Source organism: Lathamus discolor, chromosome 3 (genome assembly GCF_037157495.1).
Source record: "Lathamus discolor isolate bLatDis1 chromosome 3, bLatDis1.hap1, whole genome shotgun sequence".
NCBI lineage: Eukaryota > Metazoa > Chordata > Aves > Psittaciformes > Psittacidae > Lathamus > Lathamus discolor.
Genome location: NC_088886.1, coordinates 51,189,309 through 51,212,047, shown reverse-complemented (window position 1 = coordinate 51,212,047; position 22,739 = coordinate 51,189,309). Strand labels below are relative to the sequence as shown.

The 22,739-nt window shown below is 54.6% G+C and overlaps 1 protein-coding gene across 3 annotated transcripts; it reads right to left on the bottom strand.

Annotated features, from left to right (window-relative positions):
- Positions 1-1,338: 1,338 nt before the first annotated feature.
- On the bottom strand, positions 1,339-9,812 carry AMOTL2 (angiomotin like 2). 3 transcript variants are annotated; one of them, XM_065675186.1, is made up of 10 exons: positions 9,720-9,812; positions 8,424-9,247; positions 6,774-7,008; positions 6,105-6,249; positions 5,867-5,959; positions 4,388-4,683; positions 3,996-4,288; positions 3,661-3,872; positions 3,352-3,507; positions 1,339-2,650 (listed from the first exon to the last, which is right to left on the bottom strand). In XM_065675186.1, the coding sequence occupies exons 2-10, from the start codon at positions 9,155-9,157 to the stop codon at positions 2,592-2,594; spliced, it is 2,223 nt and encodes a 740-aa protein (XP_065531258.1). In that variant the 5' UTR covers positions 9,158-9,247; positions 9,720-9,812; the 3' UTR covers positions 1,339-2,591. The 3 variants fall into 3 exon arrangements, with proteins under 3 accessions (XP_065531258.1, XP_065531259.1, XP_065531260.1); XM_065675187.1 differs by having other exon boundaries at positions 3,352-3,504; XM_065675188.1 differs by lacking the exon at positions 3,352-3,507.
- Positions 9,813-22,739: the final 12,927 nt, after the last annotated feature.

Below are 22,739 nucleotides of genomic sequence, written 5' to 3'. Positions count from 1 at the left end.
GCTTCTCTGCTGCTTTGCTTATACAGTGTTGTGCTCCCTCATCTTTGGGCTCCTGGGGACTGTGAAAGCCTTGGGAGTAGGGGTCCACAGAGTGATGTGCAGGATGGAGGATGGCGGAGTGGTGGGCAAAACCCTCAACAGGAGCCTGTTCCCTGGATCCCTGGACATGGAAAACTGCCTGCAAAGAGCAAGACCCGCTGCAAGGCTGCTCGGCATCCGGATTCGGGTAAATAGTGTGGGGTGTGAGAGCTGCGGTATGCCAGGAATGCTGCAAGCCTTCCTGGGCGGCTGCCTGCAGCTCCAGGGCAGCAGGAGGTGAGGGAGGCAGGGCAGGTATGATCCCTGGATGGGGGCCACCAGGACCCCCTCCTTCAACACATTCCCAAGGAGCAGCAGCTCCATGTGAGCTTCCCACACAGTCTTCCCCATCACTGGGGAGTGCAGAAGGGTCCACTTCAGACATATGCTATGCATGGAGCTGGGGGGGAGCTTGTTGCCCCTCTAGCAAAACCCAGAGGAAACCATGGGTAGAAGGAGGAACCGGGCTCCACGCTTCCCATTGCTCTGAGTCTCCCTAAGGATGGAGACCTGCCCCACAGCCAGAGGAAACCCCAGGTTTTCAGGCACAGCTCTTCCAGGTTCCTGGAATTGTAGAGCCAAGCTGGTGTTCACCATCATGGTCCCACCAAGACCAGTGATCCTCAACAGTCCTTAGCCACCTTCCAGGGAGGAGTCGGCAGCAAAGCAGGTTCTTATGTTCCTTGTTCTGCATTAATCCAAGCTAAAGCCAATTACAGAGACTTACACAAGATCTCCTGGTACCCAGGACAGCAGGTTAAAAAAAGAAATGACCTGCCAGTAAATGCCAAGTGATGTCCAAAAGAGAAAGCCCCAGACTGGCTGGTGATGGCTCCAGCTGGGCTGCCAGCACCCAAGCAGCAGGAGCAGAGTCCCCAGGGACGGATGCTCCCTGGGAAGCATCAATGCAACAGCTATTAATAACAAAAGTAAAACGACAGCAGCAAACAAAAAGCTCAGAGGGGAAAGGCCGGGCAGCAGCATGATGTGGAAGTTGTACGGCACAAACGCTAGGAGAACTTCTGGTCTTCCACAAGACCAAAGAGCCAAGCAGAGTGGGAAGGACTTCGAGGTGGCTGACAAAAGCCAGAGGAGAGCCTAGAGGCCAGGTCCAGCTGTGCCTGAAGATGTGGCCATCAAGGAGTACCCATGGAGGAAGCTTAGGAGGACCGAAGTTTCAGCCAGCTCACCAACCCTAGGCCCCTTCCCCCCGCTCTGTCTTGCCCCATTACACGGGGGGGAAATAAGAGCACCCATGGGTCAATATTTGGGTTTTTTTATTAAAATACTGTTATACCAAGTGGAATGCTACAGCAATCTCGGTATAGGGCGGCACATCGAAACAGCCAGGTTTACGTTTAAATACTCAAGATAACTTAAAACGCACAAACAAGAACTCATCGTCTTTGGCAGGAAAAACAAAAGTTCACAGCACGAAAACAAACAATACTTACAAAGAAACACCAATATTAATATAAAATATATTAACTTGTGGGGAGTTTTTTTCCTTTCATAACTTTTGTTCATTTGTTTTCCACTTTGTAAACAACGCACGAGAACCGAACGCGTTTGGTACGTGTCTGGGAGAGAAGAATAAAAAATGCAGTTGTCCAGCAAATGCACACACATAGTGAAAGAAAGAAAGAGAAAGACAGAGAGAAGGAACATATATATGTAGATGAAGGGCAAGACCAGAGGTGTCTGAGCTCAGAGGAGAGAAGGAAGCATCAGCGATGGCTACAGGCAGAAGCCAGCTGCCAGTAGCCAGGGGATGATGCCGTAATAGGGGCTATGCCATCAGCCATCCTCAGCTCTCTCTGAGCATTCCACCTCCAGTTTCCAGGGGATTTCTCCTCCACTTTTTATTCCCTCCATCATCATTTTCTCTTTTGCTCTGGCATCACTCAATCCCAAACCCCTCGCTGGCCCATGATAACAACCCAGAGGCAGGATGCAAGGTGATGGATGCAGAAGATGGAGGTTGGGGCTCCTGGCATCTGGCTTGGCCACGGTCTGAGAAGTTGATGGGAGCCCAGAGGATTCCTCCTGGCTCTGGCCTTGAGCAAAGACATGAGCTTGTGGATACAGTTTGGGTGAACAGAGAGGGATTTTCCAGTCAGAGGCCAAGCACTTGGGTGGATGTGAATTGCCAAGACCCAGAGGTGGGATGGGGATGGAGCTGGGATGGGAACAGAGCCAATGAGGGAGGGTATGAGAAGAAGCCCACTGCTTCAGGCTGGAACAATAAATAGGTTGCTCCTGTTGTCCAAAACCCCGGTGTGTTCACAGGGGGGTCACAAGCCCCCTCAGCCACTGCAGGGTCCTTGAGCTCCAGCACGCCCTGCGCAACTGGAGACCCCTGTGGGTGCTGAGTGGGGACCATGGCCCATGTGCTGAGACCAGCCACAGGGACACCACTGAGCTCCAGGCTCGGTCCTCCCTCCTGCAGGCTCTGCCACCCGATCCAGTGCAGGCAGGGGGGAGAGGGGCCAGTGTGCAGTCCATGGGCGGCCTTAAATCAGGATCTCCACCATGTCAGACAGGTCAGGGGCTCTGACATCAGCCAAGCTCTCTGCAAAGAAAGAAGGTAAGAACTGGAGGAGGGATGAAGAGCATCAGTGCCCACCCCACCAAAGGGCTGGCAACAAATGTACTGCAGATCCGGTCTCCCCACAAGGGGTTCAAGGGAAAACTACTGCATCATGAAAATAAAATAGCAACAGGCTGAGAGAGCTGGGCTTGTTCAGCCTGGAGAAGAGAAGGTTCTGGGGAGAGCTTAGAGCAGCTTCCAGTGCATAAAGGGGCCAACAAGAAATCTGGAGGGGGCTTTTGACAAGGGCAGGCAGTGACAGAACAAGGGGAAATGGCTTTAACCTGGCAGAGGGGAGATTGAGATGAGACATTAGGCAGAAGTTCTTCCCTGTGAGGGTGCTGAGGCGCTTGCACAGGTTGCCCAGAGAAGCTGTGGCTGCCCCATCCCTGGCAGTGTTCAAGGCCAGGCTGGACGGGGCTTGGAGCACCCTGCTCTAGTGGAAGGGTCCCTGCCCGTGGCAGGGGGTTGGAACTGGATGAGCTTTAAGGTCCCTTCTAACCCAAACCAGTCTGGGATTCTACAAGCGACTGCATGGATTCAAACCCACCAGACTAAACCGGGTCCTTTAAAATGCCATAAAAAAAAAAAATCTGACGTTTGTGCAGAGCCCATCTCCTGATGCTAAGCCCACATGCTGGAGCACCCTTGGCTCTCCTCCACACCATCCCTGGGACACTCACCCATCAGCCCAGCCGGGCGCTCGGTGCCCTCGCCCTGGCCGCTGCTCTCAGCCACCCCATCTGTCTGCGTGCTGCCATCCTTGCTGACATGCTTGGAGTGGGACGGCAGGGGCAGGGCAGCAGGCGCTGCTGCTCCTTCGCTGGCGGATTTGCCTGCTGGAGGAGACACTAGTAAGGATTGAGAGCTCCTACAGCTCAGTGAAAAAGTCCCCACTCCCCAAGCTCTCTACTTCCAAGTGTGCAGTGGAAATTACAGGCAATTCCATGCTGCTGAGTGAAGGCAGGGAGCAGGGATGTGCCTCCATTTACCTGTGCTGCTGTGAGAGCTGCTCTCAGCCAGACGGTCACTCTGGCCAGCCCCTGGCCAGCTTGGGGCCGCCGAGGCAGCAAAGATGGAGGGCACAGACTTCGCTGGTCGCAGGGAGCCCTGGAGAGCTTTGCTAGGGTCCCTCCGTGAGCGCTGCTGCAGGACCTTGATGACAGCATCCTTCTCTAGGATTTGGGCATGAAGAGCTTTTAACCTGGAGAGGAGAAGAGGCAAAAATTGGGTAAGGAGGTGGAAGGAAAAGAGAATGCAGGTGCTGCCCAACCAGACCACAGTACAAGATTGTTGGAGGAAAATGCCTCCAGCAAGGTGGGACTACCTGTTCTCCATCTCCTGGTGCTTGTGGCTGGCCAGGAGGAGGTCTTCATTGAAGCTGCTGTTGGGGGAGTGTCGCGGGGACTGGCTGATGAGGGTGGTGTCCCGCTGGGCGGCTGCAGTGGCCGCAGCATCCATGGCAAACTGCCGCATGGTGCACTCCTCCAGGTACTTCTGCTCCCACTTGGTCATGTCAGCCTCCAGGGCCAGGATCTTCTCCTCCTTCTCCCTCAGTTGCTCTGAGAGTGTGTGGGCACTCAGCTCCGGCGTCCCTGCGCCCGCCGCGCCTGCCTGCCTCTGCAACAGAGAAAGGACAGTGAAAACCCAGCAGAGGATGGGGAGGTGCTGGGGGGGATGCGGCACACACCGCAGGTTGCCAGCAGCACCAGCACCCACCTGCTGAGCCCGCAGCATCTTCAGCTCCTGCTCCAGGCGGGTGCGGAGCCGCAGCTCCAGTTGCTCCCGCTTCTCGCAGGCGGCCTGGAGCTGTCCCAGGGCTGCCTGCAGCCGTTCCACCTTCTCCACGTAGGCACGCTTCTTCCGCAGCTCGGCCTCCGCCTTGGCTGCCCGCGCCTGGGCGCTGCCCAGCGCCTGCTCCAGCAGCTCTGCCCGCCGACGCTGGTCCTCGTTGGCGCTGCGCAGCAGGGATACCTCCCGCTCCAGCTTCTCCTTCTCCTGCTGGTGCTCATAGCCTGTAAGAGAACACCCAAGTGTCAGGCAAGGAGGATTAACCGCCCTCAAGCTGGAGCTCTTTGCTCCATAAAACATGGCTGTGCCATCCCTCCCACAGCACACAACATATATGGGGGTCAGAGGGACCCAAGCCACGGGGGTAGAAAGTCTCCATTTCATAGAAATCATAGAATCAGAGGCTGGTTTAGGTTGGAAGGAGCCTTAAAGCTCATCCAGTTCCAACCCCCTGCCATGGGCAGGGACACCTTCCACTAGACCAGGTTGTTCCAAGCCCTGTCCAACCTGGCCTTGAGCACTGCCAGGGATGGGGCAGCCACAGCTTCTCTGGGCACCCTGTGCAAGCGCCTCAGCACCCTCACAGGGAAGAACTTCTTCCTAATGTCTCATCAGAGTCTCCCCTCTGCCAGGTTAAAGCCATTCCCCCCTGTCCTGTCCCTACAGGCCATTGTCCAAAACCCCTCTCCATGTTTCTTGTAGCTCCTTCAGGCACTGGGAGCTGCTCTAAGGTCTCCCCAAAGCTTTTTCTTTTACAGGCAGAACAAGCCCCAGAGCTGGATGCAGGACTGCAGGAGGGGTCTCACCAGAGCAGAGCACAGGGGAGAATCCCCTCCCTCAACCTGCTGGTCACGCTGCTGAGAATGCAGCCCAGGACACAGCTGGTTTCTGGACTGCAAGCAAACACTGAAGCTGTGTCGTGGGGTGCTTCTCATCTCCCAACACCCTCAGCTCAAATTTTGCCTCATGAAGGATAAAAGCTGCCCAGAGTGAAAAGAGCCACCTTAAAGAGGGGAATGCAATTCCTCCCCCATAACACCAACACCATGTTTCTCTGCTAAAATAATGGATTTAGGTATATTTTCCCAAAAATAAGCCCAGGCTTGCACAGCTGCAGCATGGAGGAGGGAGGAGGGAGAGAAGGGCCAGGCTGCAGGATGGGAGTGCTGGCTTGGTGCTGGAAGAGCCAGCACAGCGGCAGGAATGCGGGGAATGTGGGTCACGCCGCCAGCCGGCCGGCTGGGATTAATGGCTCAGTCCAGGCCAAGAGCTGCTCCATCCTCCCCAGGGAAGGGCGAGAGCTGCTGCCCAACACCCGTCTCCTCCTCCAGCCAAAAAGGAGCCCCTCTGTCCTGCTCAGGGGTGCCACGGGAAGCCGGGCAAGGACAGGCATCCCATGGGACTTACTTTGCGCCAGGAGCTTTGCCATGCTGCCCTGGCTGCTGTCATGGCTTTCCTGGGTCTTGCTGGCCAGCTGCTTGTTCGCCGACTCCAACCGCTCTAGTCCAAAGGAAATTAAACCCAATTATGATTTAAATACAAGAGTTTGGACAGAGGAAGTGGGAGAAGCCTGGAAACACCCTTGGTGGGGGAAAGCTGGGGACAGAGAGCACTCACAGGGATGGGGACATGGAGGGTCCCTCACCTTTCAGGTCCCGGTTAAAGTCCTGGAGCCGCCGCATCTCACCATCTCTCTTGTTCCTCATGGCTTTCTCCAAGGCTTCCCGCTTGGAAGAGGCCTTGACGAGGTTTTCATAATCCTCTGAGATGCGTTGGATCTCACTCTCCAGCTGGGGTGGAGGGATGGACAGGCCAGGGTTAGATATGCGTGGAATGAGGAAAGGAAAGGGAGATGCTGGCCAAAGCTCAGCTGGGTCACTCAGCCCAATCCAAGAAAAGCCATGGGACCCCCACCTGGCCTGGCCCCCAGTGCATATTTTAGGGAGAAAAATGGTATTTTCTGCCTTTTCTCCTTGCAAAGGAGTCCCTTCCACAGGTTTTGGCTCTGCTGTAGCACAGCCGGCAGGGAACAGCCGCCCCTTGTGCACAGCCACACAAAGGGCTTTCTGTGGTGGCCAGGGATTGGGGGGGACATGCAGAGGGAGTGGGTCACTGGAGAATGGGTTCCTTCTCCCCAGTCCCGGCTGCCGTGCTGCTGAAACACAGCTGCTCAGGGAGAAACGAGCCACCAGAAGGGAGGAGAAGAAGGGATTAAAACACTAAAGGGGGTGAATTTTCACAGCAGCTGGCTGAGCATCCACCCATCTAAGGCAGGGAGCCAGGAGGTGAAGGGAATGATGCCGTGGCTGCTCACCTTCTGGATGCGGCTCGCCTTCTCGGAGCAGCTCTCCAGCTCCCGTCGCAGCTTCTCATTGTCCCGCTGGAGCCTCTCATTGTCCCGCAGGACCGCGTCTACCCTGGCCAGGCGGTTGCTGGTTGAGACCGCCTGGGCATTCACTAGTGCCTCCACACCAGCAGCACCCAGTGTGCCTGGGCACAGAGTGCCTGGCAGCGGCAGGAAAGCGGCGGGGACATGGGTGGACAGCACCCTGTAGAGAGGGAGAAGGATGCTCAGTGGGGTTTGGCAAGAGTGGGAGAGCTGACCACATTCCCAGGGTCCCACTGACTGCTCCAAACCCAAATGGCTGCTGGTGGCTCTGGCTCACCCCAAAAGAGGAGGGAGGCTCTGTATCCTGCTTTTCAGTTGTTGGAAGCATTTGTTTTCTAACTCAAGCATAGGAAATAAACCGCATCTTTCAGGGTTGCCTTGACCTAACAACTCCTGGCTGGTGGGTCAGGATGGGCTCCCTGCCCCTCAGGCCTACCCTATTGCTGGGGATGCTGCGGATGAACAAGAACTCGACAAAGGATGCACCTTGGAATCCAGCAGCACTGCCCCTTTCCTTTGTTTTCTGGGCAAAGCAAGGGCTCCTGGCATGGCTCCTCACCACCAAACTATGAACACATTCTGTCTATATTCGGAGGAGCAGGGCCAGCCTGGCTGCCCCTTGCACAACCGCTCCAAGTTCCTCGACATCCCGTGGCCGCCTTGAATACCCCAAGCAAGGCGGCTGAGCATGGCGCAGCCCCACTCTGCTCGGGCTACCCGCCAAGGGCCTACATTCCTGCGGGATGATATAGGAGCGAGGAAGAATAAATACATCTTCCTCACGGCTCCCCTTCCCCTCTTTGTTCCCTAGCAGGAGAAGGTTTTCCTGCTGGAGATGCTGTTGCACTCGGCCTGGATAGGTCAGCGGGCTGGCAGCAGTGTGCGTCCTCCCATCAAGCCTCCAATTCCCTTCTTCCCATAGTTTTTCACAATGAAAAAAAGTTGCTTCCAGCCCTCTTGGACCTCTCCCCTTCCCCTCCCACCCCCCAGACCTCTCCATGACCCTCTTGCAGACAACCTGGGGCTTTGCTGGAGGTGTCAAGCTGCCTAAGTGAAGGTGGGAGCTGCCCAGCACTGCTCATAACCTCCATAAACCACTCAGCACTAGCCCAGGCTTAGTTCGGCAGCAATCCCATGGCACCGGCAGCAAACCAGTGCTATGTGGACATCCCCATCTCAGGGCCACAGGATAGGTTTCCATGGAATAGGGAGCACGTTTGCCTTTCACCCCGCCCCATGCCTGTTCCACATTTAGCCATTTCCTGAGCTGGTTCCAGCTCCTAAATTAACCCCAAATTCCTCCCAGCTCATGGGGAGGGGACTGGGTCTGCAGAGGCAGTGGGATTTTCATCACCAGTTGGAAAAACCCAACTGTGCTGGGGGAAACTGGGGAGGGGAATGGTCCCTGCAGACCCCATAGGCTGAGCCAGACCTGGTCCCACAAAGACAAGAGGTTTGGCAATGGCTGCCCCGGGCCCCCCACTGCTCTCTGCATTCCACATCTCCTAAGCATCCATCCCGACTCCTGGGACACCACAGCTGAGAGGCTCCCAGGGCCTGGGAGCTGCAGGTTACCTGATTTCGGGATGCTGAAATCCAGGACCTTCCTGGGAGCAGGGTCGGGGTTCAGCCAGGTAAGTGTCCTGGGAAGGGATGACGTAGGGATACTCCGGAGGGGGTCCCCTTGGCTCTGGCCCCTCGGAGTGCTGCCCCTGTGGGGCAGCCAGCTGGTGATGACGGGTGAGCTGGGGGTAGCTGTGGGAGGCGCTGATGGGGCTCTGTGTATTGGCCCCACTCCTCTCCAGCGACAGCCGCATCAGCCGCTCACTCAGTGACCGCACGTGGCCGTGCTTCAGGTCCTTCAGCCCCTCATCGGCGCGTCGGGTGCTGCTGCTCCCAGCCCCACGTGGGCTGTTTTCACCCCGAATCCCTGTGCTAGCCCCTCCGTGCTGCTGCCCACCTCGCTGAGAGGCATAGTACTGGGAATGCGCCTTGGCCTCCTCATAGGTCGGAAGCTCCTCGCCCTTGTGCTGGGGCTGGCAGAGCCGATAGACACTGTTCTCCAAGTAGATGTGGTCGGAGTGATGCTCCTGGCCCTGGGGCTCCTGCCGCGTGGACTGCTGCACCATTTGGCTCTCCTCGGCACTGAGGCTCTCCAGGGAGGAGCGGGGGCTGCCGGCGCCACCGCCGCGCAGGGCTTGCTGCTGGATGGCCAGCAGAGTGCGGTTCTCCGTGAGGTTCCCGTAGCGCAGCTGCTCCTGGATCAGGCGGTGCAGGACCGTCCCGTTCGAGTCCTCCGCCGTCCTCATCTCCGCCCGCGCCGTCGGCAAAGCCACGTTTCCAACCCGACAAGGGCGTCCCCGGGGGTCCTTTAGCAGCCACCAGCCACGCCGAGACACCTGCATGGAGAAAAGAGGGGATAATGGATGAAGAACCGGCCTGGGCAGGACGCAGTGCTGGTCAACAGGGTTTTGTTTTCCAGGAATCCCGCTCAGCACACTGGGAGCCTGGCTGGGACTTGCCGGACGGGCAGGAGGCTGTGGTGGTGGAGGGAGCTCAACCCACTGCCGTGGCTGAGCACTGGCACTCTCATCGCACCCATGACCAGAGCTGGCACCAGGGGTCGGGGCTGGGGTAGGGGCTGGGGGTCGGTGCTGGCTCCCCACGGACCCGGTACCTCCCGCAGGGACCGGGGCTGCCTCCAGGCCCAGGAATGCGGGACAAGGCGGCCCCGGGGGAGCGGGCACGTAGCCATCGGGCGGCTCGCACGACCGCAAACCCCCCGCCCCGCGGCCAGGGAGAGCCGAGCCAGCCCCGCAAAGAGGTCTCGGTCCCCAGCTCCGCTGGGAGCACCTCCGGGGCGGCACTTACCGGGGCATGGCGGAGCGGGGCGGCGGCGGTGCTGCCCGGGGAGCGTGGCGACGGGACTGAGCGTCCCGCCGGCAGCGGGGGCCGGCCCGAGCGCTGCTATGCCCGGAATGCAGGGCCGGACCCGCCCCGCTCCGCACCGCCCCTCCCCGTCCCGCCGGGGCTGCTGCCGGCAGGGGGGGCACGGACACGGGCGCGGACACGGAGGTCGGGCCCGGGGTGTGCAGGGGCACTTGCAGGCGTGCAGGTGGCCTGGGGCAGATCACAGAACCCCAGACTGGTTTGGGTTGGAAGGGACCTTAAAGCTCATCAGTTCCAACCCCTGCCACGGGCAGGGACACCTTCCACTAGAGCAGGGTGCTCCAAGCCCCGTCCAGCCTGGCCTTGAACACTGCCAGGGATGGGGCAGCCACAGCTTCTCTGGGCACCCTGTGCCAGTGCCTCAGCACCCTCACAGGGAAGAACTTCTGCCTAATGCCTAATCTCAATCTCCCCTCTGTCAGCTTAAAGCCATTCCCCTGTTCTGTCACTACCTGCCTTTGTCCAAAGCCCCTCTCCAGGTTTCTTGTAGCCCCTTTAGGCACTGGAACCTGCTCTAATGTCTCTTTTACAGGATGAACCAGCCCAGCTCTTCCAGCCTGTCTCCAGGGCAGAGCTGCTCCAGCCCTTGCAGCATGTCTGTGGCCTCCTCTGGACTCTCTCCAACAGCTCCGTATCCCTCTTGTGTTGTTGCCCCCAGAGCTGGATGCAGGACTACAGGGGGTCTCAGTATAGCATAGTAGAGGGGGAGAATCCCATCCCTCGACCTGCTGCTCATGCTGCTGGGGATGCAGCACAGCACACGGGTGGTTTCTGGGCTGCAAGCATACACAGTACAGAAGTGGGCCAGGGTCTGGTGCGTGCTACATGCATGCAGGAGGCTTGCAGCTGCTGGGATGGGGGATTCAGCAGCTCTGCCTGCCAGCTGTCCTGGAGCATAAATCTTCCCATTTAATCGCAGCTCAAAGAGACACAGCATTGTCTGCAGGACCAACCTGGCCCCACAAAAATCTGCCGGCCCCATCTGCTCTGCCCTCATGCCTTGTCTCCTCATGTCCCCCCTCCTCACATCCCCCTCAGGGGGGGATGTTAGCTTGCTGCAAGCGCAGCCATCACAGCCTGTCTAGTACTGGGTTCAGTGCCTTTGGGCATCCTCTGTCCCTCTGCCAGCCTCAGTTTCCCTATTCCAGCATATGCCATTCGCAGCATGGCCACAGGACCACAGCAGGGCTTGTCCATCCATTGTGCTGCGGGACAAGGAGGAAGCCACCAGGGACCAAATCCCTTTTCTCCCTTTCAACACCAAGGAGCTCATCTTTGGGGAGACACTGAGAACCCTCAACCCCAAAGCAGAGAAACACGAGCCCCATCTCGGCCCCCAGTGCCCAAGGCTGCTGGTGCAGAGCCCAAAGCTGTGGCTGCCTGCGGGGCCCCGAGGCAGCAGATGGCTGGAGGGGAGGCGGTGGTGGCCGAGAGGCAGGTGCAGGGAAAATTGCTAATTAGCTCCGGGACATTAAGCTCTCATTCTTTTGCGAGGAAACTCACAGCTTCTTATCAGCACAGACCCAGAAGGCAGGTCCGGGGGGGTGGGGGCGGTGATGGCGTGTATGCAGTGATCTTCAGCCTTGTCTCCTTTGCTTTGCTGCTTCTGCTGCTGAATACAGCTTCATCCCTCTGTGGGATCACTCCCAGGCCACCCCAACCTCCCCAAAAGCCATGGGATGTGGTAGCAGACAAGGTGCAGCTCTCTCCCTCTGTGTTTCCTTCCAAAAGATTGGGAAAAAAAGAAAATAAAAATCCCCAACATGTAGCAGGTAATACACTCAGTGGTGGGGGGTGCAGAGAAGGTGCAGGGGGAGAAGGATCAGAGCTTGGAGGAAAAGGTGCTCCACGTTACAGACCCAGAGATGAAGGATGCAGCCCTGGCATGGTCAGTCTGGATTCGGGCTTAACAAAGCCTAAGAGCATCCCCACCCAGGCAGGTCCTGAGCCTGTTCTTAGTGCAAGGGAGCTCATCAAACAACAAAGAAGAAACAAGTTTTTCAGCCCAGTTTCACTGGTGACAAGGCAAATCCACCCGGCTGGAGTTTCGGAGTCTGCATTCTGAAATCTGCACTGGCCTTGTGGGTGTGGGGGAGACCTCAAAACCCCAGTGAGGGTCTACCCCTCTGCGGGGAAGAGAGGAGGGCACAGCTCTTGTCCCTGTGTCCCCAAGCACACACTGAGTCTGGAAACACCAGCCCATGCCCAGCAGCGGGCAGATGCGGATGGATGAATGGATAGATGGATGGATGGATGGACGGACGGATGCACCACCCCAAGATACCAATCCCAGCAGCAGCACAGCCCCTGGCTGTGGTTCTGCCCTGATCTTTCCCAGGGGAGCCAGCCCAGCTCCCCTAGCTCATACACCGGCCTATCTGTGCCTGCGTCATCCTGCTTCCCTTACTATCTTAATACTGCTCTATTTTTGGCAGCAGGAAACCCCTCCTGGGCTGATAACACCCTTTTGGAAAGTGATCTGAAGAGTTTCCTCTTTTTCTTTCTAATGCTGAAGGTAAGAAAAGCCTGGACCTCTTCATTTTCCTCCTAGAAGAAGTGAAATGGCAGCTGGCAACCCCATGCTGGGCTGGACCTACAGGCAGCAATGGTGACCCTTTGCTCAGGTGGGAGTGTATGGGGGAAAAGCCCAGCCAAGGCTGCGCAGTGGGACAGGGACTTGGCTTGGGCTGGATCCTTGGGAGCAGCGGGGAGCGCAGGTGCCTGTGTCCCAGGCTCCCCGGGTGACACACAGCTCCGCAATGTAAATCCCTCCCACTGACCTCACCACGGAGCCTTATCAGTGAGGCGTTGGAGTGCGAGGAATGAGCCAAGAGAATATTCAAAGCATGAGATCACCTTGGCTGTTGTCCTCAGCAGCTCAAAAGATGCCTGGGCTGTGCTGAGCCTGGATAACCAGGGAGCTGGAGGCAGCTGGAGGTGCCTGTAATGGACAGGAGGTTGCAGCGCATCTCCCGGGATGATGGTTATGGTGGTGAAGGTGCCCCACTGCTGAACTCTCCAGCCACTCCATGGTGATTTGCCCTCTAAAGCTCCCTCCAGATACCTGCTTCTCTCCCAGGCTCCAGATTCCAAAGCAAGCAGGTAGAAAGGAGAGCTGGAGATCAACGAATCACACAAGTGCCTTTCCTGTACTGCTTCAAGGAGCAGGGTGCACAGTGGGAGGATGCTGCATCCCCGTGAGCAGGGAGCAAAAACAGTTCCTGGGCACTTCCTCTCTGCCCAGCATTCCAGCCATGTACTCCAGTCCTGGAGACACCCCATGAGGTGCCAGGCCTGTACTCTCCCCTTCTCTTGGGCCAGGGTAGAACTGCCTGTCCCAGATAGGATGTCCCAAAACTGGCACCTTGGTAACCCAGGGGACATCCCTGCTCTCCAGCAAGGGATTTTTGCTGCAGTTCTCCATAAATCAGACACACAGGGAGGTGATGCCATGGGTGCATTCACAAAGCTTGGGAATTTGAGGAGGAAAACCCCCAGGCTGCTGCTCATACATGGGATATCATGGATTCATGAGCGTGACACCATCAGTGTGTGCACTGGTATCTTCTGCAGTGCCGCAGCTTCACCCTCCTGGCTGTCCCCACTGCTGGCTCTGGCTCCAGCAGCCGCTCAGCAGCACCAAACCCAGTTCCTGGTGGCAGAGACAGCCCTGAGACTTGCCCAGCCTTCGAGAAGCTGTCACCATGGAGCTGGGCATGGAGGCAGTAAAGCTGGATGCCTCTGTGTGCTGAACAGGCAGCACAGACAAACCCTACTGTAAGGGGAAGGTAGGAAATGTGAGGAACAATGTGCATACTTGTAACAAAACCTTGTCGCCATCAGAAAGGGGCCAGGACCCTTCTTGTCCTCCTCCTCTTCTGTGCATTTTAACCCCCCTGAGTCATTTCCATTCCTGGATGTTAAATTGTCCTTTATTTCCGTGTTTCCTGAAAGGGACTTGTTCCTGACCTGCCGGTGGCGGGGCTTTGGTTTCAGTTGCTGGCATCCGCCAAGGAGGTGCCAGTGAGAACAAAGGTTGAGCCCTGGCTGCCGGAGCCCACCAGGAGTCACCAGCCCAGGGAACACGGATCTGCATTTCCATAGCAAAGCCTTTCACTGTAGTTTGACCACTTTGTTCTCACGTTTGAGGCATTTTCACTTTCTTGAGGAATGTGAATCCTTGGGTGTAATTTCCTGCCCATGGGAATGCAGGCAGAGAACCCCCCCTTTATGGCTCCAGCATCACATGCGGAGGGGCAGCTCCATCCCCTGCCCCAGCACTGGGTGGGAGGTGGGGTGACACAGTGCCAGCCGGGAAAGTGCCATGGGCAGCATCCCCTCACTGGCCATGCTTACACACTTGTCTCTGCTCTAAACACTGCTAGGTTGACCTGACCTCTTTGTCCTTATCCCCTACCCACAGCCAAGCAGGAGATCAGCACCCTAATTTGGAGCCACCACTTGCAAAATGAGAGGGGTGGCACCCAGAGGGGCAGAGGCACACCAGCCATCCTGCTCCCCATTGCTTCAGGGGCTGCTTGGGTATCGAAAGGAGGAGACAGATAGGAGTGCTTCTCAACAGAAAGAAACGTCAAGGGAGAGGCACTGGGATGAGGTACATAGCAGGGCAGAGAGGGTGAGGGATGGCCCAGAGGTCAGTTCTTGGCATGCATCACACCAAGAAGGGGAAGAAGGTGGTCAGTGGCATTTCTGTCACCTTCTGGTCCTCCAGGATAGTGGCTGTCCCTTGGAAGAGGCCTCCAGGCATCCCTGGGGGGAGAGAGAACCCATGCACTCATAGACATGGAGCTCCGAAAAATACACATTTCCTGCAGACCATGGTAAAAAGGGTGATAAGGAGACATGAAGATGTTGAGCAGTGTGGAGTCCAGTATTGATTCCTGGGGGACCCCACTTGTGACGGGCTGCCATCCAGTCTGTGTCTTAACAGTTTGTCCAGGAGAAGACTGTGGGTGATAAAATCCATCAGGATTTCAGGACAGTGGTAGGAAAAGCCTCAGTAAGAAATTACACTGCTTTGACAGTCTGAGAAGGAGGCAGAAGTCTCCTCCAGCCTCTAGCACTTCCCTGAGTAAGAACCCTGACACCACACTCACTGCTGCCCACTTATTCTTGTGCAAACGACTTCCCAGCTACTGGGTTAATGACTAGACAACCAGATGTGGCTAGAAACCACACAGCATGGGACAGCTCTGTGTACTGCTGGGTTCAGTGCCAGCCGCATCTGAACACCTGAGCCATGCCTGAGAGTTGTGTTGTGCTGCAAACACAAGCAAACGGTGTACCAGACATGAACGTGACACCTTAATGGCACTGAACATCCCCTGGCATGGTGACAGTGAGGGTGTCACCAGGTTGGTCATTGCTAATACACAGCTAGATTACTGCAGGTTTCATTACTCAGATACAGCTCCAGGCATACCCTGTGTGGCCACAAAGTGGCTGTGAAACACCCCTTGACTCCCTCATTATCAGTTTTTGAGCTTCTCCTGTTGTGCATGGTGATGGTTGCGACAGCAGCTGGTATGGTGTTGGCACAGAAGTGGAGAGGGGACGATGAAGAGCATCTTCTCTATAGCACCCTCCAGCCCAGCAAGCATACGGAGGAAACACCACTGAGGCAAAGCAGAGTGTAAAGGTGAAGGGTGGAGCTGCAGCAGCTTCAAATCCAACACTGCCTGAGAGAGATGCAATAGGGCTAAACTCACAGGGTGTATTGCCTCTGCTCTCATTTGTCAGGGGAACACAGATGGTGTGGAGAGATAGGTTCCAGGAGGACCCATAACTAGCACCTATGCATTAGCTGGCAGGATAAACAGAGGCAGGGCTTTGAGAGCTGTTTGTCCAAGAGCATGGAGACACCAGAGGACTCTGCCCAGACTGTCACAGCTGTGCGGTGGCAGAAATTTCTTTCTATGCTTCAGCTCCAGGGAGCAGCCAGCAGCCACATGAGCTGCTCCATGCAGAGATGTGTGTCCCAGCACTCCTGTGCTGATACTTGTCCTTCCTGCAGCTCAGGGTGGACGTACAGACCCTCCTTGGTTGCATGCTCAGCTTCTGAAACTACGATATGTGCCCTGTTCCTGGAGCTGCTCATCCTGGCAGTGTCCTTTCCCTGGCACACAGCTCAGGTGCTGCCTCTAGCAATGGAGAAAAGCAAAGACCAGGACTTGAAAGTGATGGGTTCTGAACTCTCTGGTGGCAAGTTTCTGCCAGCCTCCCACACTGAAGGTCTTCTTGCTTACAGCAACAAGCTTGTGGCTGGTCCTGTGACTGGCAGCCTGCACCTCTGCTCTATGAGGTAGCTTTTTTGCCAAGGTGAGAACATAGGGACATGGGGAGAGGTCCACAGCTCTGCCCTGCAAATCACAGCCTTCAGCAATCCCACAGCCAGCTCTGGGCTATGTCAATGCTGGCATACAAGTTCAGCTGTTGGAAGAGCAGTAGCGGGGGCAAATTAGAGCCCCTTCAGCCAGGATGCTGGAGCTGGTTTTGTTGTTCTGGAGGTGACCTGTTCTTCAGAGCTAACTTGGCACCCCAGTATCACGTACAGGGATGTAGAGCCTGTGATACCTGGAAGCATCCAGGGGGAAGATGGGCATGAAGCCCAAGTGCACCAACAAGGCAGTCCCAGTCTTATCAGCAGTCTCCCCTTTTACAATCTCCTGGGTCCATCTCCTGGTGAAACCATCTGTGCACGGGGTAAACTTCACCCTTCCCCAGCCCAGCCCAAGGTGGGAAGGTGAGGTTGGCTACTGAGCAAAGGCCTTCAAGCAGAGCTGCATGGTTTAGCTGTGTGCTTGATGATACAATAGAAAATGCCTCTGAAGTCCCAGCCCTCTGGAGCATTTCCTTAGCTTGCTGGAATTTCCGTTTAGTTCTTCCTCTCCCAGGCTCTTACTGAAAACTGGTGTCACCACATGTGTCTCCTCAGCAGGCTCTGGAGACTGGCCAGCTCCCTTGGTCCCCCTCCCAGGTCTCTCACCGATGTGCCGGGCATTTGCAAGGAGCATGCTCCCCGCTGGTGTCAGCTTTGGCTCACCCCTTGATTAATCACCAAAGGCAACTCTGCCAATCAAGGAAAGATTTACAAGGCAGGCAGGAAGCTCTTGTTTTTACAGGAGTGCCTCAAACACACGCACACAGTAGGAAAAGCAAACATTCCAGGCATACCAAGGGATCCACGGGATAAAAATTCCCCAAACAGCACAGATTAAGATACTTGGTGGCACATGGAAACACTAAAACCTGGACTCAAGGATTTAATTGTCTTATTGAGCTCTGAGTGCTGCGTGGAACAACCTGAGCTGCATGGGAACAGACACCCCGGGAGGGCAGGGAGAGGGTCAGCGGCTATGCTCTCCATACAATATGGGTCAGGGCTGGCCCCCACGCCCTCTCCCAGCTCCATATGGTCACCAGAGCCTTCTGGCAGAGTTTAATGTGAGTTCTCCCTTGCAAATGCTCAGCCCTGCTCCTTAGCAATGCAGGCAGGGGTCACTCTGCATCAATGCAACACTGAATCCAAGCTCATCGGAGCAGAGAGAACCTCTGTTCTGGCTCCGACTGCCAAGACCCCTGGCCTGAGAGCAGCAGTTGTCATGCTGGGTAGATGCCCATTACCTCCCATCCTACCTTAAAGCCCTCTGAAGTGACTAGAAACCCTCCCATCCTCTCTAGTCCTAAATGCTAGCCCAGGAGATGCAGCAATGCCTCTGCAACTGCTTGGCTGAGATACTCTTCAAGGATCATCAGGGTTGAATGAGAAGACAAACATGCAGGCTAGAGCTGGTCCAGTCCCACCAGTGGGTCCAGCTGCTTCTACAGAATAACCTGTGTCCTGTCTGCTGGACCAGCTCACTCCTTGGCTACTCCCCTGGTGTCACTGTTTAACAGACACAGCAGTATTTTTCATGTATGGGTTTCCAAGGGACCATGAGAAAGGCAGGAGGGGAATTTTGTCCTTCCAAATGATGTGTTTCCCCTTTCTCTGGTGTTCTTTTGAACTTCTTTTTTTTTTTTTTTTTTTTTTTCCCAATTTGAAACAATTTTTTCAAGGGAATCCACTCTCTGGCTGTATTTCCCAGAACTTGCCCCTGTTTGTCAAGTCATCTGTGCAATCAATTCACACCCATCTGGTTAGTCTGTGGGATAATCTGGAGTCTACATCAGGCTCTGAATCTCTAGGTGAAGAAAAGGAAGGAGCCCTGCAGGACAAGAAGGCGGCCCTGAAATACTCTCCCCTCTGAAAGGATTAGTTGCCACACAAAGGTTCCTTTTCCACCTTTTCTGCAAACCACCCCACAGAAAGTGGAATTTGACCTCTCCTAGTTACACATGGCTTCTCCAATTCTGCTCCAAGTCCAGCTGCCAGTGGCAGGAAGCCCCAGCTCCCTGTCACAGATGGATGGTTTCTGGAAGAGTGGTGGAGGGAACTGATAAGGAAATTAGTCATCTGCTGAAAGCGAGAGTTAAGGGAAGCACTTGCTTGAGATCACTGAATCACAGGATGGTTTGGGTCAGAAGGGACCTTTAAAAACCATTTAGTCCACTCCCCCTCAAAATGGGCAGGGACACCTTCCACTAGACCAGGTTGCTCCAAACCCTGTCCAAAGTGACCTTGAACACTGCCAGGGATGGAGCAGCCACAGCTTCTCTGAGCAACCTGTACCAGCGCCTCACCACCCTCACTGGAAATAATTTCTTCCTTTTATCTGACATAAATCTACCCTCTTTAAAACTGTTGTCCTTGCCCTGTACAGGCCTACAGCCCCTTGTAAAATGTCCCTCTCCAGATTTCTTGTGAGCCCCTTTTATTCATTGAAAGGCCACAGTAAGGTCTCCTGAGCCTTCTCCAGGCTGAATAACATCAACTCTCCCAGCCTTTCTTCACAGAAGAGGTGGTTCAAGCCCTTGCACCATTTTCATGCCCTCCTCTAGACCTGTACTAACAGGTCCATGTCTTTCTTGTGCTGGGGGCCCCAGAGCTGAATGCAGTAATTATCCTAGAATAAAATCCTCATTTACACACTCAAGAAGTCACCTGCCATGCCCTAAGAAGATGCAGATGGCCCTGAGCATTTATCCCAAATTGCAGCCCATGCTCAGGCATGAGTGGGGCTGCCCCAAAAGCTTGCCCCAGCTCCCATCCTGCAGCCCAAGCTTTCACAGAGGTCTCGTAGCTGTGAGGATGCTCCATGGGATCCAGATGTGGGAGCGTGGCTTGAATTTTGAGAGTTTGCATCGCCGTACATCATATCATTACTGCAAGCAGTTTCCTTATGGTCCTCCTCCCTTTCCTGCCTCTGTTCATCACCAGCAGACGCCCAGGAGACCTTTTGACAGCTAGCTCACAGCTGGGACATGAAAACATCCTTCAGAAACTGGTTTTGTCCCAGTGAATAGGATGGGCTTTAATTCTCTGCATTTCTTCTGTGATCACATGCATCACTGCCTGCAGCCTTCCATCTAGCACTTGAATTTAACCCTGCTTCTATGTCAGCTTTCTCAGCATCCACCTCCTCCCAGGAGCCTGCCAGCATCTTCCCTTTCTGGGGCTTCTGCGAACCCTCCACAGCTTCTAGCTTGGCAATTCACATCTAAAAAGTTCAGCATCTGCTTAAAAAGAAAAAGCTGTCTGTGTTTAGGAAGCTTAATGTGGCATGGCAGGGACGTGAGTCATCACCACCAGTGCTTCATTCTGTGCCAGGGTTGTTTCGTTTGCCCTCCACCACAGCAGAATGAGGTAATTCAGATTGCTGCATGACAGCAGCACTTGGTCCACTAGTACCACTAGGAAGAGGTAAATTAAGTCAGACCGTGCAGCCAAGGAGCCATCCTGAGGGAGATGGCCACCGCACACACCTGGGACTAGAAACAGGCACTTGTGTGATATACACCCCACTGGCTACAATGCACCCTAAGCACAGGCTCAACGGGTTGCTGCATAGAGATGTGCTTAGAGCTATTCTCATCCCGAGCAGGAAACTGAAAGGGATAATACATAGTGAAGCCGTGAACTTAACCTTCAGCTATGTAAATTACAGGGAACGAAAAATGCAACCAAGGTGAACCAGTATTATAAATGCACATTAACTACAGGCACTGCATTGGAATGCGTAAGCTTGCTGAACTGGGGCAGTGGAAAAAAGCAAGTTTCAGCCTCAGAGCTAACTGGGGTGAAATACCAGCTCTTTATTCCAAGCGCTTCTGCTGTCACATGTGATCCCACTTTGATAGAGTGACTGTAAAAAATGGGCTGAGCGGCTGAACACACACGAGTCATAAGGCGGCTATGTTGACAAATTGAATCATACTTAGTGGGATGATACCCAACGCAAAGAATTGCCAAGATTAGCGAGTGAGGGCTGTGACAGCATCAGCAAAGGCACTCTGCTGAGACTTGGAGCATGGGTTTGAGCTCTAAACCCACCTACCAAGCCCCTACTTGGAGTGAAAGCATGGGCAGTGGAGGATTCATGGGGCGTATTTAAATGACAGATGAAGGATCTTATGCTTTATATACCTAAAAGTAGATGTATACCTAAAATTACCAACCATTCCTCTAGCCCCTAAATTAATTATTCAGTGGAACTACTTTGTTATCCCAGTAATTTGAAATACGCTGCTTCAGCACCCAGGTACATGAACTACATTGCTTTGACACTGAAGCTACTCTAAAGGCAGAAGCTTTGGGTGGTATGCAATTAATGAGCCCAGATTCTGAAATTAGATGCATTCCCTATTGCTTGGAGATGGGACATATGGATCCATGTGTGTTTAAATGCCCGGTAACAGGATTCTGGTTTACATGCACCAAATGTCATCATTTTGAGTCATTACACATCAATGTACTGAGCAAGAAGCTCAAAGGCATAGTAAAGAATGAAGTCATGAAGTTAACCATCAGCTGCAAAATTTACAGGGATTGAGAAATGTAACTAGTGTAAAACTGCCCTGTAAAGCCATGCCAGGAGTTAGGACATACAGTCTCTCACACATCCATCTACTGTTCTGTTTGCTTTTAGAATTACTTTTTTGCCATGTATGTGAAAGGAGAAAGAGAAAAAAAAAAGGCAACTACAAGAAGAAACATGCCTCACTCTGGAGGCATTGAAATTGTAACTTATGTATGTATGTGTGTAGTTACTGACATTGTAGAGATATCAGTAGCCTTCATATCAAACACCATGTAAAAGGAATCAGAACATGTAACTCCATGTTAAATGCCCTCCTGCATCTGAGACAAACCTGTCAGGTTGCACAGGTTATACAGATGCCAGATGACCACCGCAGTCATGTTGACCTTTCCAGCACACACGAAAACACAGACCTTTTAAAATCAGCATTAAAGTCACCGTCCTTACACTGTCCTGGTGAGGATAAGGAAGAGGTGTTATCTATTCAGAGGCACAGAGGAGCTTGTTTGAGATAGCAAATGCAATTCCTGAGAAGACTTTTCCTATTTTTATTGAACTCTAAGATTTCTGTGGAGGATTATATGGCACGCGGTAGGAAACCGCAGGTGGGGGGACATGCCTGTCAGAGGAATCCCGCAGCCCCAGGGCTGGGGCCACAGCTGCATTCGGCGTTGGGGTGCTGGAGCAGGAGGGAAGCCTCAACATCGTGCCTGTTCTCAGCACAGTGCCTGCTGACAGGAGAGCGGGCGGCGCCGGGCAGCGGTACAGCCTCATCTGTGCCACGTCTGCCTTGCGGTCAAGGGAAGACCATCCTTCCTCCTTTCCTAGTCTGTAGGATATTGTCCGGTAGGTTCAGCGCTCTGACTTTAATTCCGCAGATTTAGCCACGGACAGAAACAGCAGGAGTGCTGCAGAAGAGTCTTGGCTTCGCAGAGCTAAACCGAGAAAAATCTCACACCTTTTCTTACTCACGAATTCAAACAAACGCCCCGCTCCCCATTCAGCTCCCGGATGCAGGTTCAGCTAAAACGGGGGGATCAGAAGGAAGAAACAAATGGAAAGCCGATGGAAGCAGCACGCCCGAGCCGCGGGTCCTGCGCGCGGCTGCCGTGCCCTCTGCAGGGCAGCTGTCACATAGCACTTCTGCGGCCAGGAGTCAGGCACCTTCTTTGGCCAAATCCCTGAAGCATGAGTGGGGCGGTAATTAAGTTCCTAAACTAACGAGAAAGGTCGTTTTAATTAATCCAGACACCACCATCACTTAAACGCCCCGCAGGCATGAAAAACTAGTGGACCTCCTGCAACAAGGGCTGCCCCAAAATGTCATTGCTACCCCAAATGCTTTGTTCCGCAGCTTCCTTCTTTGTCACCTTTAGAGTTCTCTGGGAAACCTGTGCCAGTGTCTCACCACCTTCATAGTGAAGGATTTTTTTCCTAATACCTCATCTAAATCTCCCCTCTGTCAGCTTAAAGCCATTCTCTCTTGCCCTGTCACTGTAAAAAGCCCCTCTCCAGTTTTCTTATTGTCCCCTTTAGGTGAAAGATAATTTTTCACTCCTCATGTGGAAAAGCCTCTCCAGGGCACTGCTGCAGCTTCCCCTGCCGACTGGCCACCCCAGAGGAAACAGCTGATAATGACTGGGAAGCTCACTGTTAAAAAGCCCTTTTTACAATGGGACAGGATGAGGCATTGTCTTAAGAGTTGCCCACGGTTGCCAGGAGACAGTTCCAGAACAAACGGTTTAGCGGGGCTAACAGGAAGGCTTCCCGGGGTGGGTAGTCTCGCATCACTGCTGAAATCACAGCGATAGAACGCCGAGCGCAACCGCTTCCCCTCAGCATGGCCCAGGAGGGCCGTGAGAAGCAAGCGGCCAAGAGCCAGGCCCAACGGCGACGGCGGCGGCGGCCGCATCAAGCCAGTGCCTGGTAAACTGATATTGGTATCTTGTCGACACCTCCAGGGACAGGAAGCAGGAAGGGGCGGGCGGCGGCCCGCTGCCGC

Bases quoted from the DNA above. Each gene is read 5' to 3' on its own strand.
- AMOTL2 (XM_065675186.1), bottom strand. From the start codon at position 9,157: ATGAGGACGGCGGAGGACTCGAACGGGACGGTCCTGCACCGCCTGATC. The intron at 6,250-6,773 runs GTGAGCAGCCAC...CCTCCACCCCAG, and splicing joins AGGCGAGCCGCATCCAGAAG to CTGGAGAGTGAGATCCAACG. The intron at 3,508-3,660 runs GTAAATGGAGGC...TGTCTCCTCCAG, and splicing joins CAGCTCTCACAGCAGCACAG to CAGGCAAATCCGCCAGCGAA.